Raw genomic sequence first — 21,645 nt, forward strand, 5'->3', positions numbered from 1 at the left:
AGATATAACAAGTACACAGATTTGAAAAGCATAATATGCCATACTTGATAGAGCACAAATCGGGATCTTTTCTAAAATAAATCGTATTAATGTCCAACAATTACCGGGTCTCGAAATCCTATATACTGTTTCGCAGACACCAGTACTGGTATTTCCCAGTACAGAACTCATTTATAAAACATGACAAATAATGACTGCAATAAACTGCATGAGAGAATGAAACAGAACATATATCAAGGGAAATGCAGCGTTAGAAAATAATGGAATAATGGAATGACTGCTATTGCCATTTTACAAAAATACGTCCAGATATATAAAATACAATAATAGCTCCTTTAAAGTTTTCCCAAGGTGACGGCTTGCATTTCACAGATATAAAATCTGACAAGTAAATAGGATCACTGGTTCCCTCACGCTACTTTAAAACAAAGTTTCAATGCCTGGGAGGTCAAAACAGGAACACTAATGTCTTGAAACAATTACGATTTTTGAAGACAGAGGATATGGTTTCAGGAATGTCACAGTAACAGAAAGCAGTAATATACCCATAATCTGAAACAGACTGAACAGCAAATAAAACTGCACAAAAAAAAACAAAAAAAAGAGAAAATAGTTTACTGAAGAGCGCAGAGAAAATTCAATTACCGTGCAGGTCTGTCAGACCTCATATAGTATATACAATGACAAACATGGCTAAATTAAACACAGTTATTGGACCTAGAACTCAAACAGTTTCCCTTTTATTCTGTGCCATTTTCTTTTAAGCCCGGAAACAGCCTGGTGCTTTGTTTGTTGGTTACTGCTAGGTCGGTGGTATCTGGATAGAGATGTAAGTGTATTTTAATTGTTTCCATCCAATTCAAACGCGCACCCCGGCTAAACAAAGGACTGCGTTTGCGAGAGCCTTCTGCCAGAGAAGATTTCCTAAGCCTGTGCTGCAGACAGCATCCTGGGGTTTTCAAAAAAGGCTACTAAGTACAAATTCTGATCCAGATACATATGTTTAATTCAGCTCCAATCTGTCATAGATTAGATAGAACTCTGCCCTGGCACAGGAACAGCTAGGGGTTCTGTACCAAGCAGAATACAGCTGCAGCTATATCAGCGAGGGAAGGCAATGCACACTCTTTCTTCTTACCAAAAGCTGCCAATGCCCAGAAATAATTTTAAAATAATCAAGAAATGAAGGGTATTTTGTACTTGCAAGCAGACCGAAAGGCACGGTATGTTACTGCACTGTATGCACTGTGGTTCTATTTCTGCCAACAATATTCAACTACATAGCAAGTGCTTGTCAATTAAACTGGCGACTCTCCCAAGTGAGACTCCCATTGCATAGCACCGTGACCCATTCCAGGTATTGGCAGGAGCTTAAATAGATGCACATGAGCTTGAGCCTCTATTGTTTGACCAAGTAACCTCGGGTGTGGCTAGTTAACCTCATGTTAAAACCTGTAATACACTGCCCAAATTTCTATGCATAGTCGTCACCCAAGCTCAGCTTGGAAGGCTGGGAAACGCATTCACAACAAAGCTCTTTACCAAGACTATTAATTCCCACTTAAAAACGGCTTTAGGAAAGCAATCGTCTATGGAAAAATAAGCAATTACACAACAAACGTAAATGACGCAAGCCAGTAAACGACGCAACCCAAAACGGGAGAAAACTCGGGAGCAACAAAGATGTTAATAAACTGACACGGAGGCGCCTGCAAGCGAGCTGTGAAACTGGAGCCTCTCTTTTCTGTTCCTTTTATCAGCGGTGCTTTGTAGTCCTGTATCTGTTTAAATAGGACAGTACTTCAGGACAAGTGGAGTTCAAACACAGGCGCTATCTGGTTTCAGAGGGAGTCCCAGAGCAGACGAGCTCCAGGGCTGTTATCTGATCCACCCTCCCAGTACAGCACAGTATTGCATATCTGCTTAGGCTCAGGTCAACAGGGGGGCCACTGGTATACACAACACAAGAACACACTCAGCAGTGAGTATAAGAAACACGCACCTCTGGGGAAAAGCAGGCATTACATACATACAGGGTCTGTTGATGAGTAAGGCGTTAGGATTTCACTTATTATAACACACACTGCAAAACGCACATACTGTAAATGTAGATGTGCTATCGAGCGTGCAAGGCTTTTAACATGTGTCTGTTTGCTTAGATGCACCGTCTCTGCTGTCATCCTGATGCAGCGCATTATAATTAGCCACCTCCTTGCTCAACTCTGCCTAGATGGGAAAGATTGCCACCTATCCCCGCCCGCCCTCGCTTACGCCTCCCAGCACCTCCAGAACATTAACAAGACCAGGTGATCCTTATTAGCTAGTCCCTGCATTCTTGGCTCAAATTAACATTTTTATAAGCAAAATGGGACATCAAAACACCATGAAAAGCCAAGAAAAGCATTTCCAGCTGCTCATTAGCGAAAAGCAAGGTGCTTTGAAAAGTAACCTCGATTTTCTTTTTTGTTTTTAACAAATGTATAAGTAAGTTAATGTAGAATTCCCTTGAACACAAGAATGCTTGTTTCCATAGAGAGGACCATATCTTAGAATATTCACATCGACTTTGTGCTGTGTAAGGCTGTCAGTGCTTCTGTATTGGGCACTTTTCAAATAATTGGATCTAGATGAATTGCAGCTAGATTGTCACTTGTTTTTTTTAACCACCTGTGCTGAGCTACCAGCACTTTTCCGTAGAAGCAGGGGAAGCCTCTTTGGTATATCTAAAGGTCATGGGGTCTGACTCAGCCTTGACATTAATGTGACAGGAACTGGGAAGGGGGCAGAGCAGAGCAGGTAAACTCAATATTTACAGAAAGACCTGGCCTCCGGGGGCCTGGGGTTAGTTTCCTTTCATTTATCTCAAACAAAAAGAATAATAATAAAAAAAAAACTGGACAAAAATAACTGTCCTTTTTCACAGGGGGACCATGATCAAATCGAAAATAAAATGAAATCAAATTTAAAATAAAGGCGTTGTAGATTTCTGTCCCTGTGCCACAATCACAAGAAAGGAAAATCACAAAGCCGTGGCTGAAGCTCAGATGTCCTGCTGCTGGAGTAATAAACAGAAGCCCTTGGCTGTGGCAGCCTATAATGTCTTAGCAGGCAGTGCCACGGAGCTCCAACACCAATTATGAGCCAAGGGACAGGTATAAGTGTTTCTTTAGACCTTCAGCATGCATCATTGAACCCCAACAGCTCAGCACTCTTGCTTGCCAACATACCGAACTAAAAATAAAAAACGTAATGATACAAGCAGTTTATTATATATACTTATCCAATTCTACTTCTAAACGACAACCTAAACAAATGCTTTTTTATGTAATTAATTCCCCAACTGACCAATATTACCTTGATCTAGCAAACCCATTAGCCTACAAATAAATAAATAAATAAATAAATACATAAAATCCAGGCCAGTGCTTTCTAAGGCCGCAGAGCCGCACTATAGCAGCCTGGCGTGTGTCATCAATCCTTATAAATCTACCTTTGTGAGGGGAAAAAACTACCTGGATTAATACAAAGTAGCAATTTGCTCCCCAGTCTAATTTACTGGAGCATTACGTGTAATTAAATGGGGCTAGGTGATTTCCCAGTGGTGTAGTGGTAGTTAAGACAGTCCATGCTGACTTGACAACATTCTTGCAAACTCACAAGCCCCTGTGCAATGAAGGCTGGGAACACATAACGAAGTGCCTGAAGCACCGGCTTACACCGTCTGCTGCGAGGGTTGACCTTCACCCTAAAAGGTTCCAGATTCTGGTGCCTTGTGCAATATGACCCACATACCAAACGGCAAAAAAAAAAGCAGCCAGACATCTAAACTGAATAATAGAAAACGGATCTTTCCTTCAACTTAATGTGAGCTGCGGCTGCCTTCTGCATGGTCTCCTGGGACAACTTCTAACTACCTTTTAGATTCCAGGAAAAAAAACATTAAGTGCAGATATTCAGGCTTCTGCGGTATGCAAGTAAATATATACAAATATATAACAGACTTGATTTTCAGTATTAGCTATTACACAGTTTAGTGGGCAAACAATATAAACATGTGTGTATTGGTCTGTCTGTGTAAACGATTTTGGGGCATATTTTCAAAATGTTTCCTCCATTCTTTACCTCCTAGTTTTTTTTTTTAAAGGGGGGATAAAATCATGTTAATTTTATAAAATGAAAAACAAAAATGCATTGAGAGTGCATAAGAGGACTTCAAATATATAACTTCATTGTTTGTTTCTAAATTTGTAAAATGATCAGGTGTTTTACCTTTGAACAAAAAAAAATAGGAGTTGTTTAAAGATTGGAGTAAGCACTTTGAAAATATAGCCTTTTATGTTTTGTAGCCAGCTTGGAAACAAGATGGGAGCTAAGTCAAATAAAATTCATTCAGTTATTTACCTGCTCTTAATGCTGCCGGGGTCATATGTTGGATTTTGGTTTTGTTTGGGTGGACACAATACTGTACGATTAACACTTTCTTTGTTCTAAGAATTTGCGTTACATCAGCTTTTGATCTCGCACAGTGAAGGTAAGCAATAAGGGAGCTCAGGAAAGGGAAGAAGAAGAAATTGAAACTGAAAAGTGAGTAATGACTTTCTGAGGGAGCTATTATTACCAGGTGTTTGAAATATTATCATAAACTATTAGAAAGCATCAGTGTTCATTAGAAAGATGTCTCAGGAGACAGCGTGTTTTTATTCGCCCTTCTCCAACACAGCTGTGCTCACCGCAGCTCTGGACCTCTCACTGCTCGCACAGTGTCAGGGTAAAGGACTCTCCCTAACGTGGTTAGATTTCCATGAATCCAGAAAACCACAGTATCCTGCTTAATCCTTCATAGCCATATGGAAATGGGCTACTTCCACAAAGACATGTTCGTCGTTCCAGGCTTTACATAACTGTTCTGAGCTTAATTAAACGCAAGCTTCTGACCTGAGCAAGCTTTCTAATTAAGCCCAGGTGTGTCTGATTTATCTGTAGAAAACTGGATATTGTTGTATAAGCAAAACAAATACTGCTATGTACAGCAGCAGAGTCAACAATATATTGTCTGCACAGCTTATTTGGGGAAAAATCCAAACTGATTGTTTTTCTTTTCCTTATGTGTACAGGATTTGAGACAAGATGGGGGAAGTGCAGGGGCAAATGTGTTTGAATTGCTTTCAGTCAGCTCCACCTCATTGGTTAGCTCTATAAAAAGCCACAGACTCTCATTAGTGGTGATCTGATTACAGTGCGTCCACATCCTAACGCGAGACGTGTCAGTAATTACAATATCGAGATCTTTGATCTAAGTTCCCCTGCCAGCAGGGTTTCTGTTTGGCCAGAGTTCTATTGATACTAACAGGAATCATGTGACTTTGCAGAATAAAAGGGCATTCGTACCAAATCACTTTTCAGGGTGAGCAGTGAGCAGAGTGACAGTGTCTAAATGAGATGGAGCCGAGACATTTTATTTTCGAGTTTGAAGTCTACATCAGTTACAAAGAACTGAATGATCTTGTATGTGTGTGTGTGTGTGTGTGTGTGTGTGTCGGTCTCCATTGGCACAGACAATAATGCTTGGTTCAAATACATGTAATAGGGCAGCATGTTGTATAATCTTAGGGTATCAATTTAACCCCAAAACTATAACTGTTCACAGTTCTGCACAAAAAACGTTCATGAAAAGACAAATTGTTTTTCACCATCTCGATTTCGTTATCCCAAACAGAAGAAAAACACGTCAATTTGTTTTGGATGCACTCCTGTTTCAAGGAAAAAAAATAAAACGCAGGCCATCCAAAACAAAGAAGGAAACGGAGCATTTTTTAAAATTTGTGATCAGAACTATAGAGTCAGCATCTGGACAGGAAGCTTCTGCATTCGAATCTGCTTTGTGTTCTCAAAAAGAAACAAAGAATATACATTTTTTGTGGCCATGAGGAACAGCAAAGTAGGTAGCACAGGAAGCAGGGAAACCTGTCGGCATCCCCATGTGACACACGACTCACAGAGGAAAATCAAACTCGCTGGGTCCCTGAGAACAACAGCTCTCTCCACTAGAATACTACTCCACTGTGCTCAATGTGCCGAGCTCTGATAGGCCAACAGGCCAATGGTGTACTTCTCTCTCTGACACAGGCATGGGTAACAGTCCTGGAGGCCAATTACTACACCGGGTCAACAGGTTTGACTAACTAACTGCCTTAGGACCTGGAGGAAAGTTTCACTGGTTCAGATAAACTATAAAGAATATGGCCTGTCAACCAGATCCTCAGCCAGACCCAAGCATCCCTGGGCATTAAAGGAGTATCTGAGCTGAACCCTGTACTCAACAGCGATTTCAGTCTCCTTCACTATTCCTCGATGTGAACGAGGTTTATGTAGTAAGCCAACATCACAACGTTGACTCTCTTGACCCATTCCTGGTTGAACCCACCTCTTTATTCCAGGACTTTGGTTTCCCTGGATCGCACGGAACACTCTTGGCTTTCAGACACAAGCGGTCTCGTCCACGAACACGCTATTTCGGCATGTTCCAGGCAAACTCCCGACTGTTCACTGGTCAACTGTGCCCCCTCCCCCTTCTAATCCCTTTCTGCTGCACAGATACAAAGGGCATGGTGAAGACCGGAGCTGGGATACAAAGCGCAGGGTCTGTCAGAGCAGCTTGTTCTTCTCTCCACCCCTTTAATTATTATTATTATTATTATTATTAACATCAGCTGCACAATCACTTACAATTACGTCTCACCCGAAAGACGGAGCACAAGGAGGTTAAGTGACTTGCTCAGGGTCACACAATAAGTCAGTGGCTGAGGTGGGATTTGAACCGGGGACCTCCTGGTTACAAGCCCTTTTCTTTAACCACTGGACTACAAAGCCTCCTTTAAAACACAAGCACTAAAGTGAATAATTGCAGCTATCGTGTTTGGCTTTGCTCCAGTATTCCAATTTCTGTGCAGCTAGTGATCAATATGTGGAAAATGTACTTGCCTTGCCTGATGTTTTACTATTCCTGCAAGATAACGTACTGCTGTAGGGCCAGCAAAGTAACTCGGCAATGTTATGGAGGAGGTGGGGGTTAAGCATTTATTTGATGTCACAAAAAAAAGTACATTATAAACAGAGTGAATGGGGAGCAATATATATATTTTTTCCTTTGAATAAGACATCATTGATAATGAAGCAAAATAAAAATACAGATTTGCTGGCGTTACAGGGCGCAAAGCGGCAACCTCGCATGCCATAAGAGAGTGTCTCAACCCCAATGGAAAAGAGCTGGGGACGGAACAGAATCCCCAGCGGTAGAGTATCTCTCAACACTGTCCGTTACACTGGGCCCTAAGGAAATACTCAGAAAGATAACAAATTCAAATAGTGTCAGTGTTTTATCCTGCAAAGTCATATGAATGCTATAGTTGGGTATACCCAAAACCCATAGTTTGCCAGTGGTGTGCTGATTTAATCTGAGTGATCTTTCCTCTACTCTACACTGGTCATTGCAAATCAGAATTATAGAATTATAGAATCACAAAACGGGGGGGGGGGGGGGGGGGGGTCTTGTATGCAGTGAACTTAGAACATGCCTTTGGGCTCTGCTGAACAATACAGCCAGGGATCAAAATCGATAAAAACAACTTCAGAGACTATGAGAGTTTGTATGCATTTCCAGACCTCCTTAACATTCCACAGCTAGTTTCAGTATGAGTCACTCGAATATTGATTACAGAAATAAAAAACAGCCTCTGCTTTTTAATCTTAGATGATACAAAGCCTGAAGGAAAGAAACGACAACAGAGCGAGAATGTTAAAAACAGAAAGGGGACGAAGCACATCTTGGGAGGTTTTGCCTTTTGACTCTGTGTGTGTTCGAACAACAGGGATGAGAGCAGAGAAAAACCAAAGGACAATCGGATCTGAAAGTGCAGTATGCAGTACACAGGACCCTAACTACCCTGTGCAGAGGTCTGAGGGCTTTGTGTGAGCAGGGCTTTGGGGTATTTAATAAGCATGAGAGAAAACAGAAAACTCTGGGGCTCATTTTAAAGGTTTTTACTCAAAAGTGTAAATTACTCAATTTGCTCAAAATAAAAAAAAATAAAACAGCCTTTCAAGTTACAAAATGAGAAATAACAACAGATTTAAAACTAAAAGATTTAATACCTGCATGTTTCTAGTTTTGTAACGGGTGTTTTTCTTGTTTTAAAATAAATAAAAAACTTTTTTTTTTTTTTTAATTTAGTAATTGCCAATTGATTTTATCCTGTTTTTCTCCTAATTTGAAATGTCCAATTGTATTTTTGGCTCAGCTCACCGCTACCACCCCCACGCTGCCTTGGGAGCAACGAAGACAAACACACGCTGTCCTCAGAAGCATGTGCCGTCAGCCGACCCCTTCTTTTTACTCTGCAGGCCCGCCATGCAGCCAACCCAGAGCTACAGCACTGGAGGACAACGCAGCTCTGGGCATCTTACAGGCAAGCCTGCAGGCGCACGGCCAGTCTACAGGGGTCGCTGGTGCGCGGTAAGCCAAGGACAACCTGGCCGACATAAGCCCCCCCTCCCCAGGCGGAGCTCAGCCAATTGTGCGCCGCCCCCTGGGAGCTCCCGTCCACGGTCGGAAGTAGAATAGCCTGGACTTGAACTGGTGACCTCCAGGCTATAGGTTGCATCCTGCACTCCACGCGGACCGCCTTTACCGGATGCGCCACTTGGGAGCCCCTTAAATAATAATTTTAAAGTAATTTACTCTCTGGAGTGGAAGGATTTGAGGTGCACCCCCTTTGTATCTACACTCTAAGAGAGAAACGGACATTCCATCAAGGAGTGCACTAACATTAAGTATAGAAACAAATATTAATCATATTAATACCTGAATACTCTAATCCTTGTAATTATCATCATCATTATTATTGTTATTGTCATCAATAACAACAACAATAACAATAATAATAATAGGCTGTACATGACAGATGAATGGATTATACTTCAAAAGGGCTGATTCACAATACACAATCTCAGAATCCGAGCACAAAAGACCAGGCTGAAACGAACAACCCTTACCTTCGTGGTGCCAAGAAGCACGCAGTTTGATAGCTAAAGCATTTTCAGTAATTCTCTCCTTGCCTTGAAAAGAAATCCCTGAAGGCAGGCTTAAGGGATTAGGGAACTACATAGAATACATATTTTACAACACAGAACTATGTAGCCTGCTCAGGATATCTTACTGCTGTGTATGGGCTTTGTGACTCAAGCCTGCTTCAGGGGGAGGATTACAAAACTGATTGGTCTCCATGTATCGGTCAAGTTTGGAAGGGTTGATAGCAAGTTACCTGGGTGAGAGAGCTGACCTCCGCCTTTATCGTGTATTACAGCATGCGTTACACCCTTCGGATTCAATTAGAATGACGTTGCTGATATCCTTATAGCAGCTTTTTAAAAAAGGACAAACAATATATATGCAGATGTTAGAATTAAATAATTGTTCACATTTAGCATAGTTTTTGTTACTTGTTTTAAAAGCTCTTCCAGTGAAAGCAGGAGTTGCCTTGCAGCTTAATCCTAAAGCCCAGATTCTCTGTTGCTGCCTGGTCTTTGCAAACCCACAGCATTCAGGCATCATCAGCAATCCGAAGCAAACAGATAAGTGGAGCAAGCAGCCAAACCTGGACCACCACTGCTAATCAATTTTAAGTGATAGGTCAATTTATTCATATTATAAAGTTAGGTAATTACAGTATTTACTCCACAGCTCGCTTCGATCTTTGATGATGAGTCACATAAACTCAGTAAGTATGTTTCCTTAGGCGCCATAAAAACAGCTGAAAGGACCTCAGAACAGTTCTGAATGGACCACTCCAAACAGGTTAACTCTTTCAGCACCAAGTAACATGAGGTTATGCCAGATCTGATAAACCGACTATTTTGCAACATGGGTTAGTTCACTAAAACATCAATTTGCAGGGTCTTGCCCACTCTGCAAAATGCCATCTTTGCACTTAATGAGACAAATCCCTGAATCAAGACGTGCCCAAGATTCAGAGCATCAAACAGACACTGTAGATATTTCTGTTTATCTATGTTTTCAGTACCCCTGGAGACCCTGCCCCCTGAAATCAATCACATCAGCGTGAAAGAAATGAAATAGGAACGGTTCATTATCTTCTGCAATCTGCTTTGCTTACACATTGACAAAGGTTAGAACAATCAAAAAAAGGTAGCTTTAGAAAAGTGAATGCTAGCCCCTGCCGGTTTAAAAAAAAAAGTTAGTATTATGGCTCGGAGTAGTCCAGATGAGATGGGAATTTAATGAGCACTTCTGAACAAAGCTCCCCCTCTCTGGAGCACTGTGTTAATCTGGACGAGTGTTGAGTGCAGAGCGCCTGTTTGGAAATCGCAGAAAGCAGACAGCTGGTTGGAGAAGCCCTGACCGGCTTCGCTCCCTGACAGACAGCTGGAACTGGGACAGATCCGGGGAGGAAGAGAAAGGGAAATCAGGAAGAAATGGGGAGGGGGATTAGCACACAGCTAATCTGACAATCTGATTAGCAAATTGCAACTGTGATTAGTGGACTCCCCTAGAAATATCCCCCCCAACCACGGTTTAAAGCCTGGGTTCATTTTGCAAACAGGGAGGGTTAAATGGTGAGCCATCCAAGTCAACAGAAGGCCAACAGGATCTGTAGTGCTTGCTGTCATTTGGAGGACTGATAACATTATAGAGAAGCCGTTTCTGACAGCAGTCATTTGTTACAGATGGTTTTATATTATTGCAAAAATGTGTTCACAAGGTATGGATTTCTCTCACAAGACACACCCTTTACTTTCTGCAAAGGGTGGAGAGCTAATCTAATCTGCTAAGAAGTCATAAGTGGAACGTTACTATAAATCTCACCACAAGCTCATCTGACAACACAATAAAACGTGTCTTACCATGTCCAAAACAGCCTTTGCAATTAGACTTGGATCCACAGAGCCACTTTCTCATATTAAGAGACTGCTGTTTGATCATTTGAACCATCCTTGTAATTGTGTAAGATGCACAATAACACATGGATTGTGAAACTGTGTGCAGACTGTATGTTTGTATGTACCTGTAACTTGCTCCTGCCTTCCTCCTGGGACTCTGGCTGATTGTAGCTCATACGGCTTTTCCAGCAAATACAATTTTAATGACATTTTAAATAAATACATAAAATAGACACTAGATTGATAAAGTAACTGGCGGTTGGCCATTTCCCCTGATCCTGAGGACAATCCTTCAAGGATCTCTTCTATACTGCTGAACTTCAGCTACCTGTAACAACTGACAGAGAGAGAGAGAGAGAGAGAGAGAGAGAGTGAGAGAGAGAGGGGAGAGGGGAGAGAGAGAGAGAAAAAAGAAGTCTCCCCTGTGCTTGTGATCTGGCATTGTTCCCTAACACCGAATTTAACTGTGTTTCTGGGGCTTCCACTTTACATCCGCTTATGAAGGGAATAAACACACAATCTCACTGGGGTATAAAACTCTATAGCAGAGTAATCCACATTTCTCAAAAGAACTCCTGCAAGAGGATACTTGGCAGCGAGCTTGAAAGACACTGTCCTGTGAGAGGGCACTGACACACAGACGCAGAGAGGCGTGATGGAGAGAGAAAAATAAAAAAAAAAACACATTCAGAAAACCAGCCTTCATTTCATTATATATTTCTCCATGACAAGTCTGAATACGGATGGCCCAGACATAGGCATTAGTGATGTCAGACTGCCTGCCTGCTTCATTACACAGAAAAACATTACTGGAGATACAGAAAAAAAAAATCGGGTGTGTTTAACACTGAAGATAATTCTGTATTCATGTATAGGGTTTTAGGTTTTGGTTGTCCAATGATCCTGCCTTGAAAAGGATCATTCTCTTTACCAGCAGTCCCAGCGGAGAGTCTTTTGAACCCCTGCCACGAGCATAAGCTGTTGCTAAGGACACCAGTCTTGAAGCTGGTTCGACTCCAGCCCCTGGCAAGCCTGACAGGGAATGTAACTCATGATTTCGCTCCTTCTTTCATTATAAATAGGGCTTCTGTTTTTCAGTTTGGATTCATTTCATTTTCTGTGCTTATTTTGTAGCTATTTCGAGTTATACGTAAATTGATTTTTTTTTTTGGGGGGGGGGGGGGGGGGGCTGCTTTTGCTTTTTACATACTGTATGAAAATATTGTTTTTGGTTATTTTTTTTCTGTCACAATATTTATAGTAACTCGACAGTACTTGCACACTTTTACGATTATAGCTTATTTATTTTCTTCCACAACATCATCTTTATGGTCACAGGCATATTCGTCTGGGGGTTTTCTGTGTTTAGGCATTTTTTTCACATTTTGTCATAATTTGCAATTCTGTTTTGAATTCCACCAGAGTGTAAATACTCCCCAACGGACTGGAATAAATCTTTAAATCTCATGAGCAAGAACAATCCTCCGTTTCTTGTAATCTTGTTTTAAATCTCGCAGGTGTGTTACAATCCTCCAATAGAAATGTAGGAATTTGCTGCCACTCAGTAGTTGGGGTGGGTTTAAGTATTCAGAACGAATCAATGCGAGATACAAGTCAGGAAGGAGGGACATTGCCCAACTGCACTACACAAAGTTTTTTTTTTGCAGGTTATTTTCATTTTTTTCACGAGGAAAGGGGTCAAGTCAACATGAATTGAGTAACCAGTTCCAGTGTTTTTCCGGTGGTTATTGGATATAACCAATTTCGTTTTCTTTATATCGGGGGTGTTTTATCGGTTAAAACGGAAAATCAGAAGCCCTAATTATAAATAGATGCATTGCTTTGTGTTTGAGCTCATTAAGGTGAAGGGGAGCTGGAAACGGAGTGTGTTCAAGGCTAGTTAAGAGGCCAGGCAGACACAATGCTGATATGCCCCACACCACAGCACCTGCTCCTTGTAATTAAAGTTTATTGTGCTGCAGTATTCATTTCGTTAAAGAAATTCAGACAGGTTTGCTCTGCAAACATGCAAGCATGCTCTTTTTAAAACAAGCCCAAATTGGTTTGTATATGAATGTATTTATCCTGGCCAGCTGTGTAGGAAAAACTGAAAAATGTACTGTACAGAGAAAGGTGCATTAAATTGATAACCAGGAAGTGCACTGAAACTGCAGTTCAAGACTACAGTACTGTAATTACTCTGCACAGTAAGTATAAAAGCAGTATCAGGCAAAAATAAGTGCTTGGCTTCATGAGCTATAACACAGCTTAATGATGTCAGGGTCTATTTTAATGATCAGTGGATCTAAACACTGCCACCTCCTCTATGCAGTAAAATGGCTAGTGTTAACTCCCAAAGGGCGATTCAGTGACTGTAAGCATTAGCAAGAACATGGCTTCATTAACAGGCTTCTTACAACATGAAAGACAAAGACTTCAATTATACAATCATCTAATGGTATAATACGTTTCTCTTTAGTGCAGCTAGTTTCTGATTCTCAAGTATTATTATTATTATTATTATTATTATTATTATTATTATTATTATTATTATTATTATTATTGAATGGAGTCTCGGACAGCGCTTGCAATAGGGAGCAGTGCACCTTTAAGCCGCGGAGGACAAACGAATGGCTTGCCATAATAATCCTGGCAGCTCAGTGCCAGAGGGTCTCTCATGACCCCCAGACCCCCAACCCAAGCATTCCACTGAGTTTCCACGGATCCCACGAGGATCCCACTGAGAGAGGAATCAACAGCAATCTCACAGGCTATACGAGACCGGCTCAGGCGCTTGGTAATCCCCTTTCCTTGAGAACCCAAAGCCATTTTAAAGCAAAGCAACATCTAAAGCAAACGATGGTGCTGCTGTGGACTTGGTGCACTGTACAGAGCAGCCAGTAGAAGCGCAGTCAATTAATACACTGCAGTCCAACGGCTTTGCAGATGCACAGTTGCAGTGTTGTTGAATTGCATGTCATTTACAGCTGCTGTGCTTTATTACTGTTGTATATCAATCTTGTAAAGCAATCCATTTGTTACTGTATGCATTGATGTTTGCCATACAGTAACAGCACTTTTCAGTTGTGCATTTTTCTTTAATACAAACAAAAATCAATAAAAAAAAACTAATTAAACCAGACTAGTTGTAGGAAATGCCTGTTGGCTGCAGTTTCTGAGTATCCAGACAAACAAAACACACTTTAAAACTGATTTTTAAATTGAATGTCCTTTAAATGGACAATAACCCAGACGCAATGGTGTGGATCTGCTGAGCCAACTTCATAGACTCAACTGTACGGCACATATTCAGTCTATCAATCAAAGTAGCCTGTGACACAGTAAAACACGTCTTTTTCTAATGCTCTTAATACCTGTGACCTTTACAGGGAGGGATTCTAGTCTGATACAACTGACTTATTAACTGTATCACTACCCCAAGGTTAAACCCTGTAGTAAACCGCTGTTACAAAAAAAAAAACAGGCGCACCTACTCCTAACATCCTCGCTCTCTCTCACCATCTACCCTCCTTTATTCCTCTCCTCTCCTCTCCTCACTCCATGTTTGGGGAGGCGGGGGGGTGGGGGGTGGTGGTGACGGACTGGGAGCTGAGCCAATCCAATTACAGACAGCACAGCTCTTGGTTCTCAATGCACTAAATTCACATTTCAACAGTGACTCCCTCTTTCCTTTCACATGGTGGGGGAGGGGAAATGGGGAAAGTGACTGGAAATAAAATTTAAATAAACCCCACAGGATAAACCGTTGCTAAAACCGCAATCTACGACCCTGACACCTGTGCAGTACGTCCAGTGTACACAACACAGCTGTCTCTGTTAAAGTGGCTACAGAAAAATAATCAAAGGATGCAAAACAGTGCTTCTAATGTCATTGCTGTAGAAAGCTTAATTGATCTCTTGCAAGGAATAACACATGCATCACGCACCTTTACACATTCCATTAATGATACATCCCTCTCTCTTCCTGACTGTTATTATTATTATAATTATAATTATTATTATTATTATTATTATTATTATTATTATTATTATTATTATTATTATTATTATTATTATTATTATGCTGCTGTATGGACCTGTAAACAACTAGGAAAAGGACAGCATGTGCACTGCTTGGTATCAGGTTGGTCTGTAAATAAGTGTACACGGAACCAGTGAAATATATATGCAGGTGGTTAGCAGGACATAAAGAGTTCATCGTCTTCTGGATGCTGACCACAAGCAGGTCAAATAAAATGATACCCTACTTCTATCGGCTCCCATCCAGAACCTCTGTCCCTGCCTCTCTCCCTCTCCCTCTCTCTGGCTCTGTCCTTTCCTCTCTCTCTCTCCCTCTCTCTCTCTCTCTCTCTCTCTCTCTCTCTCTCTCTGGCTCTGCCTCTCTTGCTCTCTGGCTCTGCTCCTGCCTCCCTCTCTCTGGCTCTGTATTGACTGTTCTCACTTTTAAGCAGTTTCCCCTGGGACCTTCTGTGCCCTGCTTTAGCATTCATAGGCTGCAGCTGCCGTTTCTGGGTTTTTAGTCACTTTTCATACCGCTGAATTAAGAGAAGCACTTCCCTTCCGCATTCCAGGGCTTCCTCCGGTGGGATCTCCCTCTCTCTGAGTTGGAGGAAGTGATTGAAGTCCGGGGGACTGGAGTCCCTGGAGGTGGGGAGGCAGGGAGCGTGTGACACATTCCTCACTCCCGTGTCATGTGCAAAACACTGCTCTGACAACTCCTGTGCGGAGATTTACTGTTTACTGTACTGCATTTGAAATCGCATTGGTAGAACAAGGACCTGGCTTTATTATCGTGAGTCATGAAGACAAGAGTCTCAAGTCTCAGACAGGATAGGTACCGCTTTACTAAGCTTTCATTCTGGAGCATAAAAGAAAGAAAACTGAAAACAAGAGGAGAATATAAAAAGGTGCAAGATTTGCACTGGAGCAAAATGTACATTGAGGGGTTCTTTAATTTTTATATTATCAGTAATCATGGTTAAATTGCTTACTGCTCATCACGCAACACTGTCTTTTAAAATGATCTTATGAAAAATAAGCAAAATGCAGCACTGTATCAGAGGAACCAAAGTCAAAGTCATATTACTGGCTGTGGACACTGTGTATACAGGGTTAATGTGTCCAATGTTAAAATCACATGTGTATACAGAGAGACCACTTTCAGAATGAATAAATCAGTGGCATTTCTAATTTAACTTGTTGTTCTGTGACTTCAAAAGAAAATTTGTCTCAGTGACTCAGTGCATCCTGTTGCCTTTGTGTGAAATTCATCAAATACCTGGTGGGTGGAAGAGTGGAGGAACGTGTGCTCATCAAATATCTGCTTCTACTAAAGCTGGTCCTTCTTTGATTAGAGGTATTGTCTGGGAGGTCGGTTTGCACAGCAGGAGACAGACAGCCGGTTTGATCGGTACTACACTGCAGTAATCTCTGAACAACCCTGTGCTGTACACCCCGCACCGCTCTGAACTCAACAATTAAACCTGTTCTGTGATCTCAACAGATCCTGAAGATCTCCCTGTAACCCAACCACCACCTCCTCCAAGTGAATGGGGCAACAACCCAGACATCTCAGTATTGTTACCATCAGAGACTACATTGAAATAGCAGATCTTATCCTCTGCTTGCAAAACATTAGCAGTGTATATGGGTCAGATATTTAGTCTGTCCGCAACTGTGCACTGCGGTACACTTTCAAGGTAACATAAAATACTTCTCTAGCTTGTATTATAAAATGGTACAAAGAAAGTACACTGTAACAACACATAACAGCCAGTGTACAGAGGGTCCTCAATTTGAGATTGTAATACAAAAATCAACACATCCAAAATCTGAAAGGTGTAGAAGAGGTTAGGAGTCTATGATTTAAGTTTGGAGTAGATGTGTTTACCATGTAGACAGGCTGAGGGATACAACTGATCAGTGCATCAGGGTTCACACTTTGAACAAGGACTCTAAACTCAGAGAAAGTTGGTCCCATTTTTTAGATTGCATTTCTGCAAACTGATTCCTCAACCCTAACCACTGACCACTAACCCTAAAACTAAATTTGCAAAGTGAGAACATGCTTGGCGGGTATATTAAGGATATAAAGCTTGTCAGCTTTCTTAAACAAACTTTGCTTTTAAGGAACCATGCAGACCAAACCCAGCTCCGCCCAGTAAACCCTCAAAGCCTTACCTTCTTGAGCTTGCCACTCTTGGTGCCCACGAAGGCCACACAGTATCCGTTGTACACGTACGTGGCCACCGCGGTCATGCGGTCCCGGGACTCGGTAAGCAGGGGGATCCCCTCCACCAGCTGGGAGCCCCCCAGCGGCTGGTTGATATCCAAGCCACAGAAATGGTCATCGATTGGCACTGGCTGCAAAATAAAGCAAAGGAATAGGGGGCCTGTGAAACGCTGTGCAGAGTGCAAAATGATCACCTTAAAATGTGTAGTATATCATTGCTGATCGGCATTTAGAAAGTGTATGCATCACTCTGTGTTTTTACTTTATCATCCAGTTAATACAGCTATGGCCAAAAGTTTTGCTTCACCCTATAGAATTCACACATTTTGCTTCATCAAGTCAAATGAAACCTGCTGAATAATGTTATGTTACATACCGCTTTGTAGTTTTCCCTTTGTAGTTTACTTAACAAACTGACAAAAATTGAGTTTTTGAATCAAACATGAAATACTGTAATACTATTATGGCTTCTTTTTTGTTGTTTATTTCTTTCTTTTTTTTTTTAATTATGTCTCAATCCTAAAATTCTAGGTGATGCAAAACTTTTGGCCAAAGCTGTACTTTAAAAATAAGCAGTTGCATCTAAATATTATTACATTGTACTTCCCATGTACTAATAAATGCATGTGTTGAGGGGTTCTCTTTCTGTATCGTTACCCACTAAGGATATCCTCTATAATCAGAAGGGCAGGGTTGACTGAGCCAGCACTTCAAATAGGATGAGCTGATTTATTGCATAACAACACCTGATGAAACCAACATTTGGTTCAAATTTCTATGCAAAGAAAGTCTTGCTTCTAACCCTGCACACTCAGTTAGTAAATGTGGAGCACAGGTGCATTTTAATTAGATTTGTTAGACAGATGAGCATAAACGCTTCCGCGGTGAGAGTTACTCATGTACTAAATCTTATAGCCAACCACCTTCTTTCTTTTAATAGGACATTTTGAGAAGGAGGACAGCAGTTCAGTTTTTTAATGAGCTGCAGCAAGACTCTCTTGTTTTTCAGCACTTGTTGAGCTGAAGCAGTACGCCGTTATCTTCAGAGGGGTTTTATTGTAATTTGAGCAGTAGCTAGAGAGAAAGGTGGCTCAGATTTAGGGGTGTTGATTGTAGATTAAACGTTAGGCTGACTAACAGCTCTCTCTTAGAGTCCACTGCCCATGCCACAAGTGGTCTCTGGATGAACCGAGGCTTAACCAGCACTGTCAATTCTGCCTTGTTAACAAGGACCTTTTCTTCAAATCAGCAGCTAAATCCAATCCAACTCGCCTTCATGTATCAAAATAAAACATACCACTCTGCTCCAAAGAGCCCTCAACACCGCTGGGTTGGTATCTAATTATCCATCTGTATTTGCTACATCTCAGATTTGCCTTTTTGGCTGTTGGTTGATTATGATATTCCCTCGTCTTGCAGCACATGATCCGGTGAGCGGTTGTGAGCGAGTGCGGTTCTATCCTTTCCCTGGGTACATTGTGTACCCGTCTGTTTCACACCAACCCACCTGGAGTGCAGCGTCGGCTTCAACCTTCCCAAGACATTGAGGTCTAACTGATCCAAATAATGAAAGATCCAAGCACTGGTTAGATCATTAAAAATAGGGTGAATTAACATTAAAAAAAAACAACTCTGCAACAGGGTCTCAAGTATGTTAAAAAGTTGGTAATCAATAAAACCCAAGACAGAGTTTGGTTGAACTGAGACACCCAATGGCTCAGGTGCTTTGTGTGGCACAAAGGACAGCCAAGTCCTTCAAGAAGTGGGTTGCCTATAAATGTAAAATATATAACCGCGATCAGACTAGTGATCCACAGAGATGTTCGGTTGTGCTGATAATGGCATGGGTTGGATTTCAGCCAGTGCACAGTATGTATAGTGGTGTTTCTACAGCATGTAAAACCACAGTAATAGTCTAGTACTGGTTGAGCTTCGTTACTTTGAACTGGTTTGATGTATATAGCCCCCTTGCTCAATTCTGCAGTCGATTGTATGTTTTCTTTCATTGTCTGTTTCATGTTGGTTTGTCTTTATATGACAATGAATAATAGATCACAAAAACAGTCAAATTCCACACACACCCTCTTGCCCTAGATCAGTGGGAATTGCGAATTCTCTAATAGCACCAAAGGAGGAAAAGCAGGATCTGTCTACTTTTGATGGTGCTCCATGTTAAAAAACTATAAACTACAGCAAAAGGATTATTACTTCATCCTTGGCGGGGTATTTATATATATATATATATATATATATATATATATATATATATATGGACACCTTGGCAATTAGTCTGAATAATGCCAACGGAAGCTTTGACTGCAGACGAGGCTCTCAGATGAAGCAGACTCCTGAACACCGGCTGCTTACTGAAACACAACGCGCACACAGTTGTTTTCTTTTGTTACGTTTCCCTTGAACTGTTCAATACTGTATACAAAAAAGAAAGCTGTTATTACTCCACAGAACTTTGGAATTTAGAATGGAATGCACTCAAGGACAATGGGATGCAGACAAGGACAAGTCAAGAACTGTCGGGGACCCGAAGGTCTTGGGGAAGAACCAGATTAAAAGAACCTATTCAGAAACAGCATCATATTTTAGACAGCGTTGCCAGGGTTTCTCGTCTGTTAAGCTATCTAAAAGCAGGAGAGCTGATGCATTTGCATGAGATTTTCTTTACATGCAAGGACCGTGTGCATGTATAGTGTATGCAGCCAGATTAACGCTACAGTACATAACGGCTTATCACACTGTGTGTAATATATTAAATTAATAAAAACACTTAAGGATAAGGCGATAAGCTTTTTTACAAGAGGATATTTTAAAGACTGCTAATATTTATTCGACCATATCCAGAGAAATAAAACAAAATGCAATGCAATTAAAAAAAGTAGCATCACTCAATCAATGACCCCTTCAGAACACCATTTTTCACACTGTGGTTGGACACTTACCGCCTTGGTGCACTGGACCTCCTTCCCCAGCAGCCAGTTGAGCTCCAGGTGCCCCTCCCCCTGGTAGCATGACTGCAGGCGCTCCTTGATGCGGGCGTTGATGTTCTTGATGGAGAAGACGCAGAGGGCAGAGTCGTCCGGGGGGTGGTGGTACTGCTTCTGGCCCTTGGAGAAGACGGTGAACAGAACATCATCCTGGGCCGAGATGTTGAGGGAGGCAGCCAGAACCTTGCCAGGCTTGGAGAGGTAGGCGGCCTGCAGCAGGCGGTACTCCACGCCGTTCCGCACGCAGCCCACCGGCAGCGACACGTAGGAGTGGAACTTGTTGTCGTCCTTGCAGAGCCTCACGATGCGCGAGGTGTAGAAGAGGTCGCTGGCGGAGGCTCCAGAGGAGACGCCCTCGGGGGTCTCCGGCTGGACCGTGAGGAAGTACACGAAGTTGCCACTGGCAAAGCCGTAGATGTAGAAGATGTCAAAATGGGAGACCAGGGCCAGGGTGTCTGACGGGATCTTGATGAGCGAGGACACAAAGTCACTGTGCAGCTCGTAGTCCAGCATGTCCGAGGACTCGTAATCTTTGGGCAGCTTGCGGCTGGAGATGGTTGGGAAGTAGTCCTGCTTGCCGCCCACTGCTGTGCCGATAAAGAGCGTGCCGTCCTCACCATGTGAGGGTACAATCACGCCGTACATGGTACCCGTCTCGTTGACGCTTGACAAGTAGTGCTCCTTCTTGTGGGAGGGCTCCACCAGGATGAAGAGGTCATCCAGGCGCAGGAGTCTGCAGACTCCCTGGTACAGGCTTCCACAGGCTAGGAGACGGTTCTGGGAGTAGTCGATGAGAAGCAGCTTGTTGACATTGTTGGTAAGCGTCAGGGGTTCACTGCAGGGCTGGCCGATCAGGGGAGGGTAGCACGATTTGTTGTCATCGTGTGGCCCTGTTTTGTGGGACACCAGAAGGGTTAGGTTGCCAGATAGCTTGTAGACCCGGTTGACAGCACCAATGTATAGTGTCCCAGTCTTCTGGTGAACCGTCAAGTGGTTTAACGTCCAGTCCCGGTTCTCTGTGTGGAAGGTGCTGAGGGGCTGGCTACTAGAATATTCGGGGGACAGTACAAGCGAGAGGAGAAGGCTGACCCCCAGTGACCAGAACCCCTGTACTGAGGGGCAAAGGAAAAACCTGTGGAAATCCTTCTTGGTTTCCATGATGGGGGGGGGGGGGGGGAAGAAGAAGAAAAAAGAAAGAACCTTTCTACAAGTCTCCACAAAACTTCTCCTGGTCTTGATTCAAGGGTCTTCACATGGTTCTAAAACAAAAAGGAAAAAATAAATAAAAATAGTCAGTACAGTAAACAAGAATACCAGTACAGACTCTTGTCTTCTCAGTTAGAAAGTTATCTTCCTTATTAAAAGCAAGATGGGAACGATTATTCCTTCAACTTCCTCTCAATGCTCTGGATTTACAAGGTTTCTCACTCTGTGATC

At 42.1% G+C, this 21,645-nt stretch overlaps 1 protein-coding gene across 2 annotated transcripts in view; it reads right to left on the minus strand.

The window, feature by feature from the left end:
- The window catches only part of LOC131702750 (plexin-A2-like), a 183,026-nt gene that overhangs the window by 102,594 nt on the left and 58,787 nt on the right, over positions 1 to 21,645 (minus strand). For both annotated transcript variants that reach the window (XM_059004789.1, XM_059004788.1), the window contains exons 2-3: positions 20,164 to 21,467; positions 17,158 to 17,340 (exon numbers count right to left, since the gene is read on the minus strand). In XM_059004789.1, coding sequence (XP_058860772.1) covers positions 17,158 to 17,340; positions 20,164 to 21,366 — 1,386 coding nt within the window. In that variant the 5' untranslated portion in view covers positions 21,367 to 21,467. The remainder of the gene's footprint in view (positions 1 to 17,157; positions 17,341 to 20,163; positions 21,468 to 21,645) is intronic.

The sequence above is a fragment of the Acipenser ruthenus genome, chromosome 30 (assembly GCF_902713425.1).
Source record: "Acipenser ruthenus chromosome 30, fAciRut3.2 maternal haplotype, whole genome shotgun sequence".
NCBI classification, from domain to species: domain Eukaryota; kingdom Metazoa; phylum Chordata; class Actinopteri; order Acipenseriformes; family Acipenseridae; genus Acipenser; species Acipenser ruthenus.